The 17799-nt window shown below is 42.2% G+C and overlaps 1 protein-coding gene across 2 annotated transcripts in view; it reads left to right on the top strand.

Moving 5' to 3' along the window:
• Positions 1-220: 220 nt before the first annotated feature.
• The window catches only part of NUP153 (nucleoporin 153), a 76308-nt gene continuing 58729 nt past the window's right edge, over positions 221-17799 (top strand). For both annotated transcript variants that reach the window (XM_059076767.2, XM_067006727.1), the window contains exon 1: positions 221-875. In XM_059076767.2, the coding sequence (XP_058932750.1) occupies positions 765-875 (111 nt within the window). In that variant the 5' untranslated portion in view covers positions 221-764. The remainder of the gene's footprint in view (positions 876-17799) is intronic.

Raw genomic sequence — 17799 nt, forward strand, 5'->3', positions numbered from 1 at the left:
CGCCTCTTTCGAAGTCTACGTTTGCAGCGACGAGCAATAAAGCGAACGGAACCCCTGGCTTTGTGCCTCTGCGGCGAACCGCCCATCTCCTTCCGCGTCCAGAGAATTCGCCTTCTTCCGCTGAACTACGTTTCCCAGCGGCCCGCGCAGCCGAGCGCGGGCTCGACCCGCCCTTCCTTCCTCCTTGCCTATCACCCGGTCGCAGCGTGATGATGCAAACTCGTCGGGCGCTGACGAGTGACGACCTTCTGGCTCACGACTGCAGCGGCGGCCTTAGCAGCGGCAATAGACGCAACAGCGGCGACTGCAGGGACGACGACGACGGCTGGGCGGGCGCTGTGCGCAAAGGGGAGGGGTAGGCGGGCGGCGCCGGCGGCTTCAACTGCGGCAGCTACGGCTAGGGCGACGGAAGAAGAATCCCCATCAGCCGGCGGTCGAGTTAGGCCTAAGCAGCGCCTGGAGCCGCTCGCACTGTCCTCTGCGGGGGAATCTCCATAGAGACGGTGACATACACAGAGGCGGGGGTCCGCGGGAGGCTGCCGGACCGGAGCCAGCTCCTCGGCCTCTGTCGCCGCCACCCCCTTCCCTGCCGCCAGCGCGCGTTCTCTCTCCGCTCCTGCTCGCAGCCCCGCGATTCCCGGTGTGCCTGTGCCCCGCTGTGTGGGCAGCGCGTGCGTACTTTTGGGCTGGGGCCGGGCGGGGGGGGCTCTAAGGCCGTCTCTGCCTCTCCCGCCCCGGAGGGGGAAGCCGCGGAGGCTCACGCCATGGCCTCGGGAGCTGGAGGCATAGGAGGGGGCGGTGGCGGCAAGATCCGGACTCGGCGTTGCCACCAGGGGCCAATTAAACCTTACCAGCAGGGGCGACAACAGCACCAGGTACGGGACCCCGGCGCCGTGGGGGCCTAGCGGGTCGGGAACTGGGCGGGAGTGGACGGGTGGCGAGGGGCCCCGGCGCCGCACGTGGAGCGGACGGGAGGGCCTGAGCGGAGGCCCAAGCGAGGCGGCGGGAGCTCTGGCCGCTGGGGCGGCGACGGGAAGTGGGCTGAGACGGGCCAATCCTGCGGCGCACACGTGTGGTTCGGCCGCCTTTCCTCAGCTCTCTCCGCCTGGGGCTTTCCCCCGACCGGCGCAGGGCGGGAACAGAAATCGTAGGCCACGCTGGGCCTAGAATTCTTACGTTTTTTGGCGGGGATTGGGGGTTTGGGGGTATTACTCACGTCCGCTCGAGGGAGAAGGAAAAAGATGTGGCTGGAGGCCCCTACGTCTGCTGTTTGCTGGTCTCCCGCGTCTTAGCGTGTGTGGGGAGGGGGCTGCCCGGAGGAATGTGCCTCCGGGGCACCCGAGGGTTGTCGGGGGCGCTGTTAGCGCGGAAAGTGGAATAACTTACAACGCGATTAATTAATTCTCTATCTCCCGGTGTGTCCCTCCCCGACCTGAGAACACTGGCCTCGATTTTGTTTTGTTTGTTTGTTTCTTAACCGGCTTATAGTTAGTGGCACTGGGGCATTTTGAAAGTCCCTCTCCACACTTACGTCTCTTTTCCGTCGCGAGACTCTTTCCTCCCCACTTTTGTCCAATCGCCCCCCCGCCACCCCACCCCCCCTTTTATTTTGGAAGCTGGAATTGGCCATTCTGCACAGCTGACCGGGACTCCAGGTCTGATCTCACGCACAAACTATTTTAATGTTACGGGGTGTATTCTAGAAGTTTAGGTACTTTTGACACTCCAGGAATGTTGGTGGTCTTATAATCTAAGCACCCTGTGCACTCGTGGGTGTTTGAAATTACGAAAAGGAGTTTATCCTAATTGTAACTGAGACTTTTGATTCTGAGACAACTCCGTTTTTAAAATTTTACTTGTTATGGGGATTGAGTAGGAATATGTTAAGAATATTCTAATAAAAGTCACCTGTAACTCTTTTCAGGGATACTAAGATAGAAGTAAGTGTGGGTCTTAAACCTATAAAAAGCACAAAGGTATAGCAAAAGGGTCTGATAACTTGTCGCTTACTGTTAAGGGTAGACTTCCTAGATTGCCTTATTTTGGATGATGATGAGTATTGAACACTTTCACATGTTTGTTTGGTGCTGGTGTTAAACTGTATCATTAAAAACAGAATTTTAAAAGATTTCAGAGAAATTTCTTAATAGTAAAAACTGTGGTTTATAATATTAGGTAGCTCTCTCCTTATGGTTACAGGTCTTGGCCTTACTTTTACCTTTTTTCCCCCGGATATATACCAAAAGAGCTTGGTTTTCAGATTCCTTTGTGAGGAGCAGGGGTACTTGCAGGCAGATTTAGGATGAGAATTCAGGTCACAAGCCTGGCCATTTAACCTAATCCTTTGGTTGAGTGGAAGTTAAACACACATGCTTTCTGTTTTTCCTGAAGAATAAATGTCTTTGAGTGCTTTCGTAGATCTCCTCAAAAGAAAGTTACTACATAAAGAAAATTGTAAATACAGATCATTGGATGGTCTGGAGAGTTTAGAAAGGAGCTCATATATTCTGAGTGGCAAAAGCCAAAAATTACACCTTATTTTTAAATGTACTTAGATAAAAATCTAATTTGGGGGAGATGATGCCTTAACGTAACACCTATGATCCAAATTGTCTTAGAGCTGGTATGATTTCAGACTGTGTGGTTTTGTTTTAAAACCTGATAGTTTATCATTTCCCCCTATCTAAAGTACTTTCAGCTTTTGGCCCCACCCATTTAATTGACAAAGAAAGTACATTTTTACCTTTTGAATTGGATCAAAGGTGTTTGGGGGTTTGTTAATCAACACTGCAGGTATTAATATTGGCAGATACTACCAAAGAAAAGTATCCAGGAATATGCAAAAGAATACTTTAAAGATTTTTTTTAAAAAAAATCTTAAAATAAGGACTTTCTTTAATCCTCACTGGAACTTCTGTGAACGTGTAGACTACCTGCTTGCTGTCAACTGTCCTAGGCTGCCACCACTCTGTTTTGCAGCAACTGCTGAGTCATCATGAATAGCAAGGAGCTTCATGACATGGCATGTTTTGTACTCATGTATTTTGATTAAATGTCCAGTGGTTTCTGGGCAAAAATGAAGTTTTGGGGTTGTGTAGTACAGGCTTGAAAGAAGAACGAGCGGTCTGGCGCTGTTGGTTAATGGATGTTTGCCATTGCTTGTCAGGCCAACTGGCTTGTGCAGTCACGCAGTACTTGCGACAGTACTTTCGCATGTGTTCAACTGACTTGTAATTTCCTGTTTTGACTTATTCTGGTTTAGCTCTGCTGAGGTATATCTAAAGTTCACATTTTTTTCCTATTAACTTTTGATCTTTAAAATGGCATCTTGCTTCAAGTTGTGGAGACAAAAATCCATTGTCTTATTCAACTAACTGAAGGGTAGTAACTTAAGAATTGTAGAAGCAAAAATGAAGAACAGCACCAAATGATTAAGCTGATCATTTTCACTTGCCTTCTTTGGTACCCCCTAACTCAGCCCAGATGCATTTAGGAAATGGTATCATTTTTCTAGTGGGAGTGAACAGGTCAGTAAAGAGGATGTGCTTAGTTCTTGTCACCTGTTCAGTCTCCTTTCCCCTTTCCTTTTTGTGCAGATTGTCAGGCCCAGAAAGTCAGCTCTGGAGAGGTCAAGCTGCTTTTCTTAATAGCCACCACAAAAATCTTGAGCCCATGGGCAAACCAGAACCTTGCCTCTGGAAGAATCTACTGCCACCTCCTGGTGAGAGGGGAACTACTTATTTTTGCCCTTTTTTGGGGGGTGTGCTTCAGAGGTTTTGTCTTCTGGTTTGGAGCTAAGGGAATCCACTCATTTTATCTTCCTAGATGCAGTTTGTCTTACAAGTCAGTTTCTGCATTTAGCTGTTTTTTTAAAAGCGGGGGAGGAAACCCCTTTATCTATTGAGTAGCTTAAATCAGGAGTCTGCAAACGTTTTCTGTAAAGGACCATATAGTAAATCTTTTAGGTTTTGTTGCTGCAGCTTCTTTGTTTTGTTTTTATAACCCTTTAAAAAATGTAAAAATGATTCTCGGCTTTGCCGCCTGTATGAAAACAGGCTGAGGGCTGAATTTGGCCCACAGACCATGGTTTGCCTAATCTTGGTTTATAGGATAGTGTAGTTTTTTTGTTGTTTTGGTAGCTTCTATATGATACTTTGTCCCAAATAACTATGTCCTTCTTGGATTCTGATGGCAAAAGAGTGTTCTCAGTTTTGAAAAGGAGGGATATTTAATGGCTGAATACTTAACTCATTCCACAAGTCGCTGAGTAGTTGTGACTTTTATTTTATCTTTATTTGCTTTATCCTAGATATTTAATTAATACTGTTAGTGAAAATAGAAATGGAAATAGTTGATAGGAAAAAAATGTGCTGTAATACAGTCAGAGCCTCTGGGTTTGAATCCCTGTTCTGCCAGAACTTGGACAAGTTCTCTCTGCTTAATTTACTCATCTGTAAAGTAGGAATTGTTGGGAGGGGTTAAATGAGATAATGTAAGGAAAGCTCTTAGAACAGAGCCTGGCATATAGAGTAAGGACTCATTTGAAATTGTTGTGATTAAGTAGAACCTTTTGATTTAAATGTTTTATTGTCTGAATTTTGCTGCCTCTTAGTAGAGGTATTTTTCTTTTACGTACCAAAGTTCAATCTTTTGTAGGTTTGTACTAGATTTAAAAACTTGTTTTCTGAGTGATGAGGCCAAACCTTTAAACTACCTTAAACTACATAAAAATAACATTATTTTTAACATGTTCCCCTTAGAAATGCCAGTCATTTAAGTGTATAGGAAAATAAATCCAAGTGTTAAATTATTTAATGCATAGTAGGTATTTTTGTTTGTGATGAGAGGCCCTTGTGTGTTATAGTTTATCAATTTACTCACCAGTTTTTCAGATAATGACAAAAAAGCCCAGGGGTTGTCTCCATTTCCTGGAAAGTCCTTTGATGAGTCAGTTACCTATTACTTGAAGCAGAATTGTCTGATGTCATTAACTAAAACCATTTCATTAGGCACAGAATATTATTGCAAAGATGTGATGACCTTGTATTTTCAAAAATGTTTTATTTGTAGCTACTTGGCTAATGGTCATGGTTGTTTTATATAATATATATATACACACACACACATATATTTCTTTTAAATATCTGTTTTTGTTTTTTTTAAAGATTTTTACTGGACTATATTTGCTTTACAATGTTGTGTTAGTTTCTGCTGTATAACAGGGTAAATCAGCTATATGTATACATATATCCCCATATCCCCTCCCTCTTGCGCCTCCCTCCCACACTTGCTATCCCACCCCTCTAGGTGGTCACAGAGTGATTTCCCTGTGCTATGTAGCTGCTTCCCACTAGCTGTCTATTTTACATTTGGTAATGTATATATGTCCATGCCACTCTCTCACTTTGTCGCAGCTTCCCCTTCCCCCTCCATGTGTCCTCAGTACATTCTCTACGTCTGCGGCTATATTCCTGTCCTGCCCCTAGGTTCATTAGAACCTTTTTTTTTTTTTTTTTAGATTTCATGTATATATTTAGCATACGGTATTTCTTTTTCTCTTTCTGACTTACTTCACTCTGTAAGACAGACTGTAGATCCATCCACCTCACTACAAATAACGCAATTTCATTTCTTTTTATGGCTTAGTAATAGTCCATCGTATATATGTGCCAAATCTTCTTTATCCATTCATCTGTCGATGGACAATTAGGTTGCTTCCATGTCCTGGCTATTGTAAATAGTGCTGCAATGAACATTGTGGTACATAACTCTTTTTGAATTACAGTTTTCTCAGGGTATATGCCCAGTAGTGGGATTGCGAGATCATGGTAGCTCTACTTTTAGTTTTTTAAGGAACCTCCATACTGTTCTCCATAGTGGCTGTATCAATTTACATTCTCACCAACAGTGCAAGAGGGTTGCCTTTTCTCCACACCCTCTGTAGCATTTATTGTTTGTAGATTTTTTGATGATGGCCATTCTGACTGGTGTGAGGTGCTACCTCATTGTAGTTTTGATTTGCATTTCTCTAATGATTAGTGATGTTGAGCATCTTTTCATGTATTTGTTGACAATCTGTATCTTCTTTGGAGAAATGTCTATTTAGGTCTTCTGCCCATTTTTGATTGGGTTTTTATTTTTTTGATACTGAGCTGCATGAGCTGCTTGTATATTTTGGAGATTAGTCCTTTGTCAGTTGCTTCATTTGCAAATATTTTCTCCCATTCTGAGGGCTGTCTTCATCTTGTTTATGGTTCCCTTTGCTGTGCAAAAGCTTTTAAGTTTCATTAGGTCCCATTTGTTTATTTTTGTTTTTATTTCCATTACTCTAGGAGGTGGGTCAAAAAGGATCTTGCTGTGATTTATGTCATAGAATGTTCTGCCTGTGTTTTCCCTTAACAGTTTTATAGTGTCTGGCCTTACATTTAGGTCTTTAATCCATTTTTAGTTTATTTTTGTGTATGATGTTAGGAAATGTTCTAATTTCATCCTTTTATATGTAGCTGTCCAGTGTTCTCAGCACCACTTATTGAAGAGGCTGTCTTTTCTCCACTGTATACTCTTGTCTACTTTATCAAAGATAAGGTGGCCATATGTGTGTGGGTTTATCTCTGGGCTTTCTATCCTGTTCCATCGATCTATATTTCTGTTTTTGTGCCAGTACCAGACTGTCTTGATTACTGTAGCTTTGTAGTATAGTCTGAAGTACAGGAGCCTGATCCTCCAGCTCCATTTTTCTTTCTCAAGATTGCTTTGGCTATTCAGGGTCTTTTATGTTTCCATATAAATTGTGAAATTTTTTGTTCTAGTTCTGTGAAAAATAGCAGTGGTAATTTGATAGGGATTGCATTGAATCTGTAGATTGCTTTGGGTAGTATAGTCATTTTCACAATGTTGATTCTTCCAATCCAAGTACATTGTATATCTCTCCATTTGTTTGTATCATCTTTAATTTCTTTCATCAGTGTCTTATAGTTTTCTGCATACAGGTGTTTTATCTCCTTAGGTAGGTTTATTCCTAGGTATTTTATTCTTTTTGTTGCAGTGGTAAATGGGAGTGTTTCCTTAATTTCCTTTTCAGATTTTTCAACATTAGTGTATAGGAATGCAAGAGATTCTGTGCATTAATTTTTAAAAATTAATTAATTTGTATTTTTGGCTGCTTTAGGTCTTCGTTACTGCACGTGGGCTTTCTCTGGTTGCAGCGAGTGGAGGCTACTCTTCGTTGTGGTGCACGGGCTTCTCATTGCTGTGGCTTCTCTTGTTGCAGAACATGGGCTCTAGATCACAGGCTCAGTAGTTGTGTCTCAGAGGCTTAGTTGGTCTGCAGCATGTGGGATCTTCCCGGACCAGGGCTTGAACCCGTGTCCCCTGCATTGGCGGGCAGGTTCTTAACCACTCTGCCACCAGGGAAGCCCCTGTGCTTTAATTTTGTATCATGCTACTCTACCGTATTCATTGATTAGCTCTAGTAGTTTTCTGTTAGCATCTTTAGGATTCTCTGTGTATAGTGTCATGTCATCTGCAAACAGTGACAGTTTTAATTTTTCTTTTCCGATTTGGATTTCTTTTATTTCTTTTTCCTCTCTGATTGCTGTGGCTAAAACTTCCAAAACTATGTTGCATAATAGTGGTGAGAGTGGGCAACCTTGTCTTGTTCCTGATCTTAGAGGAAATGGTTTCAGTGTTTCACCCTTAAGATCAGTGTTGGCTCTGGGTTTGTCATATATGGCATTTATTATGTTGACGTAGGTTCCCTCTATGCCTACTTTCTGGAGAGTTTTTTATCATAAATGGGTGTTGAATTTTGTCAAAAGCTTTTTCTGCATCTATTGAGGTGATCGTATGGTTTTTATCCTTCAGTTTGTTAATATGCTGTATCACATTGCGTATACTGAAGAATCCTTGCATTCCTGGGATAAACCCCACTTGATCATGGTGTATGATCCTTTTAATGTGCTGCTGGATTCTGTTTGCTAGTTTTTGTTGATGTTTGCATCTACATTCATCAGTGATATTGGCCTGTAGTTTTCTTTCTTTGTGACGTCTTTGCCTGGTTTTGGTATCAGGGTGATGGTGGCCTCATAGAATGAGTTTGGGAGTGTTCCTCCCTCTGCTATATTATGGAAGAGTTTGAGAAGGATAGGCGTTAGCTCTTCTCTAAATGTTTGATAGAATTTGCCTTTGAAGCCATCTGGTCCTGGGCTGTTGTTTGTTGGAAGATTTTAAATCACAGTTCCAATTTCAGTGCTTGTGCTTGGTTTGTTTATGTTTTCTATTTCTTCCTGGTTCAGTTTTGGAAGGTTGTGCTTTTCTAAGAATTCCAGGTTGTCCACTTTATTGGCATATAGTTGCTTGTAGTAATCTCTCATGATCCTTTGTATTTCTGCAGTGTCAGTTGTTACTTGCCTTTTTTCATTTCTAATTCTATTGATTTGAGTCTTCTCCCTTTTTCTTCTTGATGAGTCTGGCTAATGGTTTATCAATTTTGCTTATCTTCTCAAAGAACCAGCTTTTAGTTTTATTTATCTTTGCAATTGTTTCTTTCATTTCTTTTTCATTTATTTCTGATCTGATCTCTATGATTTCTTTCCTTCTGCCAACTTGGTGTTTTTGTTCTTCTTTCTCTAATTGCTCTAAGTGTAAGGTTAGGTTGTTTGAGATTTTTCTTGTTTTTTTTTTTTTTTTTTTTTTGCGGTACGTGGGCCTCTCACTGTTGTGGCCTCTCCCGTGACAGAGCACAGGCTCGGGATGCGCAGGCTCAGCGGCCATGGCTCACAGGCCCAGCCGCTCCGTGGCATGTGGGATCTTCCTGGACTGGGGCACGAACCTGTGTCCCCTGCATCGGCAGGCGGACTCTCAACCACTCCGCCACCAGGGAAGCCCTTTTCTTGTTTCTTGAGGTAGGATTGTATTGCTATAAACTTCCCTCTTAGAACTGTTTTTGCTGCATCCCATACGTTTTGGGTCATTGTGTTTTCCTTGTCATTTGTTTCTAGGTATTTTTTAATTTCCTCTTTGATTTCTTCAGTGATCTCTTGGTTATTTAGTATTGTGTTGTTTAGCCTCCACGTGTATGTGTTTTTTACAGTTTTTTTCCTTTTGTTGATAACTAGTCTCATAGCATTGTGGTCAGAAGAGAAACTTGATATGATTTCAGTTTTCTTAAATTTACCAAGGCTTGCTTTGCGACCCAAGATATGATCTCTCCTGGAGAATGTACCATGAGCACTTGAGAAGAAAGTGTATTCTATTGTTTTGGGATGGAATGTCCTATAAATATCGTTTTAAGTCCATCTTGGTTAATGTATCATTTGAAGCCTGTGTTTCCTTATTTTCATTTTGGTTGATCTATCCATTGGTGAAAGTGGGGTGTTAAAGTCCCCTACTGTTATTGTGTTACTGTCGATTTCCCCTTTTATGCTGTTAGCATTTGCCTTATGTATTGAGGTGCTCCTATGTTGGGTGCATAAATATTTACAGTTGTTATACCTTCTTCTTGAATCGATCCCTTGATCATTATGTCGTATCCTTCTTTGTGTCTTGTAATGGTATTTATTTTAGTCTATTTTGTCTGTTACGAGAATTGCTACTCCAGCTTTCTTTTGATTTCCATTTGCATGGAATATGTTTTTCCAAACACTCACTTTCAGTCTGTATGTGTCCCTAGGTCTGAAGTGGGTCTCTTGTAGACAGCAGATGTATGGGTCTTGTTTTTGTATCCATTCAGCCAATCTATGTCTTTTGGTTGCAGCATTTAATCCATTTACATTTAAGGAGATTATCGACATGTATGTTCCTATTACCATTTTCTTAATGTTTTGGGTTTGTTATAGTAGGTCTTTTCCTTCTCTTGTGATTCCTGCCTAGAGAAGTTCCTTTAGCATTTGTTGTAGAGCTCTTTTGGTGGTGGTGAATTCTCTTAACTTCTGCTTATCTGTAAAGGTTTTAATTTCTCCATCAAATCTGAATGAGATCCTTGCTGGGTAGAGTAATCTTGGTTGTAGGTTTTTCTCCTTCATCACTTTAAATATGTCCTGCCACTCCCTTCTGGCTTGCAGAGTTTCTGCTGAAAGATCAGCTGTTAACCTTATGGGGATTCCCTTGTATGTTATTTGTTGCTTTTCCCTTGCTGCTCTTAATATTTTTTCTTTGTATTTAATTTCTGATAGTTTGATTAATATGTGTCTTGGCATGCTGCTTCTTGGATTTATCCTGTATGGGACTCTGCGCTTCCTGGACTTGATTGACTATTTCCTTTCCCATGTTAGGGAAGTTTTCAACTATAATCTCTTCAAATATTTTCTCAGACCCTTTATTTTCTTCTTCTCGGACCCCTGTAGTTTGAATGTTGGTTTGTTTAGTGTTGTCCAAGAGGTCTCTGAGACTGTCCTCAATTCTTTTCTTTTTTTTTTATTCTGCACTGCAGTAGTCATTTCTGCTCTTTTATCTTCCAGGTCACTTATCCGTTCTTCTGCCTCAGTTATTCTGCTATTGGTTCCTTCTAGAGAATTTTAAATGAATTTCATTTATTGTGTTGTTCATCACTGTTTGTTTGCTCTTTAGTTCTTCTAGACCCTTGTTAAGTGTGTCTTGTATTTTCTCCATTCTGTTGCCAAGATCTTGGATCATCTTTACTGTCATTACTCTGAATTTTTTTTGGGGGGGGTAGGTTGCCTATTTTGTGTTCATAGGTTTTTACCTTGCTCCTTAGTCTGTAATGTATTTTTTAGTTGTTTCTTCTTTTGGGGGGTGGTGCTGTATTCCTGTCCTACTGGTTGTTTGGCCTGAGAAATCTAGCGGGTGAGTTTGCAGGCAGTTGGATAGAGGTAGTTCTTGATGCTGAGATGAGGACTTCCAGGAGGCCTCACCCCGATTGATATTCCCTGGTGTCTGAGGTTCTCTGTTGGTGGTTTGGACTCAGAGCTCCCACCACAGGAGCTCAGCCCTAATCTCTGGCCTGGGAACCAAGATCCTGCAAGCTTTGTGGCAGGGTAAAAAAAAAAAAAAAAAAGAAAGAAAGAAAAAAAAAAGCAGTACAGTATCAAAGAATAAAAAAGAAAATAAAATTAGAAAGATAAAAAATATATTAGGAAAAATAAAACTGTAGTTGAAACAACTGTAACAAGGTAAAATAAAACTACAAGAGAAAAAAAGAAAAAAAGGGGGGGGCAGAAACAAGCTAAAAGGAGAGAACAGTAAGGTATAAAGAATAAAATAAAATTGGAAGAATAAAAGATTTATTAGGGAAAATAAAAATATAAAAGAATCAGAACAATGCTTCAACAAGGTAAAACAGAACCCCAATCTAAAAGAGGAAAAATGAAAGTAAAAAAGCCTTGGCTATGGGAGTCAAAAAAAGCTTGGCGGAGTTTGGGGGTGGTGGGGTGGGGGTGGTGGTGGAACTGAGTCAGGAGCGTTTAGCGTTGGGCAGGGCCTAGGCAGGGTGACTGTTCAAGTGTGGGGCGGGGCCTCTGCTTAGGACCTGCTCGGAAGGGGAGAGGCAACATGTGCAAAGGAGGGCCTCCAGAGTGTGGAGTTCCTAGGGCCCTGGTTAATGGTGTGTGGGAGGGGTTTAGGCCCAGCACGTTGGAAGGGGTCTCAGAGGGGATCTCTGAGGGTAGAGGTGGGGCCCTGGGTGGGGGGGGCAGGGGTGGGGCTTGGGCTCTGTGCGGCAGGAGGGAGGCTCTGAGGGCAGATGATTAGCTCCAGGAGCCCAGCAGGCGTCCTGGTGCCCAAGTGGACAGGGAGAGCACGGCCCTGTTCCCTTCCATTCCTTTGCGCCTCTCCCCCAGCGTCTCCCCTGTCGTTGCTGGACCCCTAACTGTGTGTGGGTCCCGTTGCTGTAGGAGCCCCTCCCCTCCCTCAGCCACACCTCAGGGGTGCTGGTCCCAGAGTTCCGGCCTTTACTTTTGCTCCCCCTTCCCTCCCTCCCACTCCTTCAGGACCTGTGCTGCTGGAGGGGGCCTCGGTGGGCAGAGCATCAGGCCCAGGATCTCAGCAGGCTCCCGGGGGCCCAAGTGGGCAGGGGAAACCTGGCCACGCTTCTGTTTGATCCTCTGACCTCCCACTGGTTCCCCAATTTCCCTCTTCGGGTGTGGGATCCCTTCCCCTCCCCCAGCCGCCCCTCAGGGGCACCAGTCCTGTCCCACCTCTACTTCCCCTCCCCCTTCACTCCCCCCACACCCCCCCGTCCTACCTGGTTGCTGGGGGTTCCTCCCATCCCCTCAGGTGTCCATGGTCCCCCACCGGTGCCTGGTAGGTGCCCTAGTTGTGAGGAGACGCGAATTCTGCATCCTCCTAGTATGCCATCTTAACTCCGCCCTCTCTGTAATATATTTTTAAAGGATTCTGCTGTGTTGCTAAGCCCAGTTGAAAGTCTTGCCACCAGATACAATTTACTCTGTTTACTATTGGAAAAAGGATGGTAGAACACCTGTTTTGTCTAAAGATATTTCAGTTTCCCTGCCCCTTTGCTTGTGACTTAAAGAATAAACTTTTACACCCAGTTTTCAAACAGATTGTGAAAGGAAAGTGACAATATCTTGTAGATAACTTTTAGTGGATTAAATTGCTGTAGGCTTTTATTGTGTCTCCTATTGCTAGTTTGAAAGGTCTCTTAGGGACTCCTTTTCTTGTCCTTGTTGTTTGATTACTGTTAATTATCTATTAATACCATCTCTATAATGTAGATCTTTAAAAATAAGAGACTAAGCCAGGTCATGTTTCTCCTTTCTGAATTAGTGTTAGAGTCTTAAAGGACGTTGAAAATTGTGGCCAGTTGTAATTTAAAATTTTATTAGCTACAATAACTATTATGCTCATGTTTTTTAAAAATTAATTAATTAATTTTATTTTTGGCTGCGTTGGGTCTTTGTTGCAGCGAGTGGGGGCTACTGTTCATTGCGGTGGCTTCTCTTTGTTGCGGAGCGCGGGCTCAGTAGTTGTGCCTTGCGGGTTCTAGAGCACAGGCTCAGTAGTTGTGGCACATGGGCTTAGTTGTTCCACAGCATGTGGGATCTTCCCAGACTAGGACTCAAACCCGTGTCCCCTGCATTGGCAGGCGGGTTCTTAACCACTGCACCACCAGGGAAGTCCCTCTATGCTCATGTTTTTTGAGTTAATCTCTTGATGCTGAGAAGAGAAATGAAAAGTATAAGGAATGGATTTTGTGTGGCTAGAAAGATCTGGACTGGGTGGTTAGGAGAAAGTTGGCTGCTAAATGATTATCTGTAGGTTGTAAAATGTGACAAATAATAGCTTCGGTTAAATTCAGATTATTGAAACTAGATTCAGTATAACTGCAATAGAATTTGAATATTTTATAATAGAGATGCATTGTTAAAATAAGTAATGTTAGAATGGATATATTAAAAAGCTGGAACTAACTGAAAGATTAGAATAGCATCTAGGTTTTTACTATTTAGTGTTTAAGATTTTTTTATACTTAGATATTCTTTAAGTCTCATATGAAGTCTTGGGTTCTTAGCCCTTGTTCTTCACTTGGGCTTGGATGGAGCAGGGGGAAACTGATTAAGGAATCTATATGAAATGAGATTTCCAGAAAGTGTGGAGACACTAGTGACATGGGAGTTGAGTGGGTAAGGAGAGAGTTCACAGACCCCTGGAAGAAAACTAAGGGTCAGTGACAAGCTTCAACAAAATAAAGGCAGCCAAAAGAACAGACAGAAATCAACACAGCAGTGTATTCTGGGAGAATAGGACCTCAGAACCTTAAAACTGAAGATGGGTTATGTTTGATATTTATAGTTAGCAATCCGGTAAAGTTTACATGAGAAAAGAGATTTTATAATCTGAATACTACTATTTAGGAGAGGGTAATGTGAAGAGAGAGTTGGGGGAATTCCCTGGTGGTCTAGTCGTTAGGACTCTGCTTTCACGGCTGAGGGCCTGGGTTCAGTCCCTGTTTGGGTAACTAAGATCCTGCAAGCAACACAGTGTGGTGCAGCAAAAACAAACAAACAAACAAAAAGCAGCTGAATAGAACTGAAGTCAAAAGTCAAGTAAACTAATAGGAATAGAGAGCATTATATAAGAAGGAAGGCTATATAGTATTTATAAGGAGAGGTGTCTCTGGTTATTATGATATTACAAATTGGTGAGAAGATATATAGGAATTCTTTTTCCATTACAAATGAGTTCTGAGTTAGGATTGTAGAATTTGAAAAGCTAATTATATTCACAGTACCTTACAAATTGGATGTGCTTGATATGTGTATAGTATTGAATTGAATTTACTTTTGGCCCCCAAATTGAGTATGTATTCTAGATCTCAGTGACATTTTGATAGTGTTTTTGTTGTTATTGTGGGGTGTTTTGTTTTTGTTTCCTTTTTGCCATGTTTGCCAAATGAAGAACCGTTAGTTCTTGAGGAGAAAAAAAATCCAATCATTTTAACCAGTCCAGGTTTAAAGATTTACTCCTGTAATCCTTGAACTTAACTTCATTACTCAGGATCATCCAGTGTAGACTTTGCTTTGGCTACGAGGTGTTTTTTTTTTTTAATGGAAATGCATTTCTTTTATTTATTTATTTAATTTTACGGCTGTGTTGGGTCTTCGCCTCTGTGCGAGGGCTTTCTCCATTTGTGGTAAGCGGGGGCCGCTCTTCATCCGGTGCGCGGGCCTCTCACTTCTCGCGGCCTCTCTTGTTGCGGAGCACAGGCTCCAGACGCGCAGGCTCAGTAGTGTGGCTCACGGGCCCCGTTGCTCCGCGGCATGTGGGATCCTCCCAGACCAGGGCTCGAACCTCCTTCCCTTGCATTAGCAGGCAGCCTCCCAACCACTGCGCCACCAGTGAAGCCCCTATGAGGAGTATTTTAGAGATTTTAATGCCTCGTTTGTTTTGTTGCTTTTTCTAATAAGCCCTTCATTAATTTTTCTTTCTTTGACTACTTTTCTGCTTCTCTTCATTTAGTTGGCTTTGTGTTATTTATCATTCCAGAGGATGGTTCAGTTTTCCCATGCTCTTGGCTAACTTCACAAGTTGTTTTTTGGAGGAAGGACTATTAGTGTGGCAACAAAAATACTATTTGTTTAAGCTGAAGCTGTTATACCAAGCAAACGTATTATTTATTTTTTTGAATTCTAGGATTATTGATGTCCTTTTTTGAAACTTGCCACAGCATATTCGTATGTGGGAATAAAAAGCTGGTTGACTAGTGCAGCTGTAGAAAATTTAAAAATCATGCACCAGCTAATCTGCGCTGTACAGACCTGTTGCCTGCCTTCACAGAGCTGGTCCTCCAGGGGAGGTGATAAGACTGTAATTACCATCCCATATGACAGATTGCCTGTAGGAAGTACAGGGTGCTGTTGGTGCATGTAAGTGAGTGACTGTCCTAGACTTGGAGGATCAGAGAAGATTTTCTGTAGGAAAACTTTAACATCAAGTTATAATGATGGCAGTTATGCTTACCACTGAAGCCTGTGGAGTGGAGAGAAAGCTGTTCTGGTAAAGCAGGACTTGAGTATTCACTCCTTAGTAGACCTTTACTCAGTGTACCTCTTTCCCCCTCAAGGTTGGTTGGTTTGTTTGCTTGCTTATTTTTAATATCACAAAACATTCTTTCTTCAAGTCCATATAGGAAGCTGATTTGCCCCATTCCTGTAAAGACCTGAAGCATAATATCTTAATAACTCTTGAAAAGGTAGACCGTCTTTGGTGATTGTAAAAGGAACCTTATCTTCCATAAGAAAACTATTTTCCCCCTTTTCTAGCTTCCTTCACTTTTTCTCAGTTTTCCGTTAGTGGCTGAAGTACTTCGAAACTTAAAAATTGCCCGCCAGGGAAGTACTTCTCCAAATCTATATGATAGACAGGGTCCCTTACGTCTTCAGTCTACCCTATTCTGTGCATAATCAGGGGATTTCTTTTCCCTAACAGTTGTTTAAACTTCTAATATCTGGTAGTTGGTTATTTACTATAAATAAGCATGTTAAGTCTTTAACTGGAAATAAAAGAGATTCAAAGGTAGTCTTTTACGTTTTACTTCTGTTTACTTCTATATTTGATTTTCAGAATGCATATTATAAAGTAGGTATTTATGAAAGTTGGTGTAATGGTATGACATCTTTGATGAGATAATCTTGGAAACAGTTTATTTTGTAGTTAAGTTTATACTCAGGGTTATGTTTATCGTGGCCTTAATTGGGAAACTTGTCAGAGTTTATAGATGATTTTAGTACAGTGGTTCTCAAACTTTAATTGGCGTAAGAATCACCTCAAGAGCTTGTTAAAACAAATTTACATTTCTAACATGCTCTTAGGTGACACCAAGGCTGCTAGTCTGAAGATTCCAATTTGAGAACCACTTCTTTAGGCTTTTTTATAGTCACTAGATGAGCCACAGAACAAAAGGTTACACGTACATTCTCACACATACACGTACATGCACACACACATGATTAAACGGGAATTTTGAAGGATCAAAATAGTTATTTCAGGTCTATCAGATTTTGCATTTATTAACAACGTTACGAGAAGTTTGGATGGCACGTGCCAAGGACATTCCTACATTTGAGTCTTTTGCTTCCTCAGCCTATAATACTTCTCTGCTAGAAACGTGAATGCTCATTTCTCACTTTTTTCAGGTCTTTGCATATATAAAATGACTATCCCCATTTGCTTCCCTGCTTTATTGTGGCCCATAGCACTGAATCACCATATCATGTGTTACATGTTATACTAATTTGTCTCCCTAACTTAGAATCTAAACTCCAAGAGGGCAGGAACGTGTTCCCTGTTTTTTATCCCTAGTGTTCTTGCCTGACATGTAGTATGTGATCAATAAGCATAGATTAAATGAAGAAAAGCAATGTTTGCCTTTTACCTGTGTGAGCTAAATAAGATTTTAAAATATTCATCAGGGTAAGCCTCTTTCCTGGTCCGTTTATGTACTGTTTTACAGAGATAACAGTTGGATGTAACTTTTGGATAGTAAGTGCTTCCCCAAGTGTGGTATATGTGTTCCATTGTTGCTAAAGATGAATCTAACTGATACGTGGACTGACTTTATTTTTCATGTTAATTAGAAAACAAATTTAACAAGTACACTGAGGACCCAACAGGAAACAGGATAGATGGTTCAGCTGAAATATCTTTAAGAAAGAGTCTAGGGCTTCCCTGGTGGCGCAGTGGTTGAGAGTCTGCCTGCCGATGCGGGGGACGCAGGTTCATGCCCCGGTCCGGGAAGATCCCACAGGCCGCAGAGCAGCTGGGCCCGTGAGCCATGGCCACTGGGCCTGCGCGTCCGGAGCCTGTGCTCCGCAACGGGAGAGGCCACAACAGTGAGAGGCCCGCATACTACCAAAAAAAAAAGAAAGAGTGTACTCAAAGATATGGTGGTGATTAAAGGAATACAGGCGGGATGGCAGGATAGCCAGGGCCTAGCAGCAGTGGGAAGCTGCTGCCATGCCTAGGACTGGATGGATACAGGGAAGAAACTGTAATGGAGTGGAGGAAGGGCTGCCTGGCTGGAGCCGTGGTTTTAGAGAAGGGGCGCTTGAGCGGAGGGAGCGCAGAAAGAAAGGCCCTCTCCTCCACCCTCTACTGTCCGGTATCTGCCAGAATCTCTCCTGGGCCAATCCAGAAGCCAGGTGGTTGAGACAGCCAGTCAGAAACGGTGTCAGGGCGGCGCAAATGAAGACCAGTACAGCATCAGATTGGTGAGTTGGTAGATTTTATTGTGTAGGAAAAACTGTTTATTAAGAGAAGTAAAATAAATAGAAAGGAAACCATTAAATAACAACAGGTAAAAATCATGGCTAAAGTTTGGGA

This window comes from Kogia breviceps, chromosome 10 (genome assembly GCF_026419965.1).
Source record: "Kogia breviceps isolate mKogBre1 chromosome 10, mKogBre1 haplotype 1, whole genome shotgun sequence".
NCBI classification, from domain to species: Eukaryota; Metazoa; Chordata; class Mammalia; order Artiodactyla; family Physeteridae; genus Kogia; species Kogia breviceps.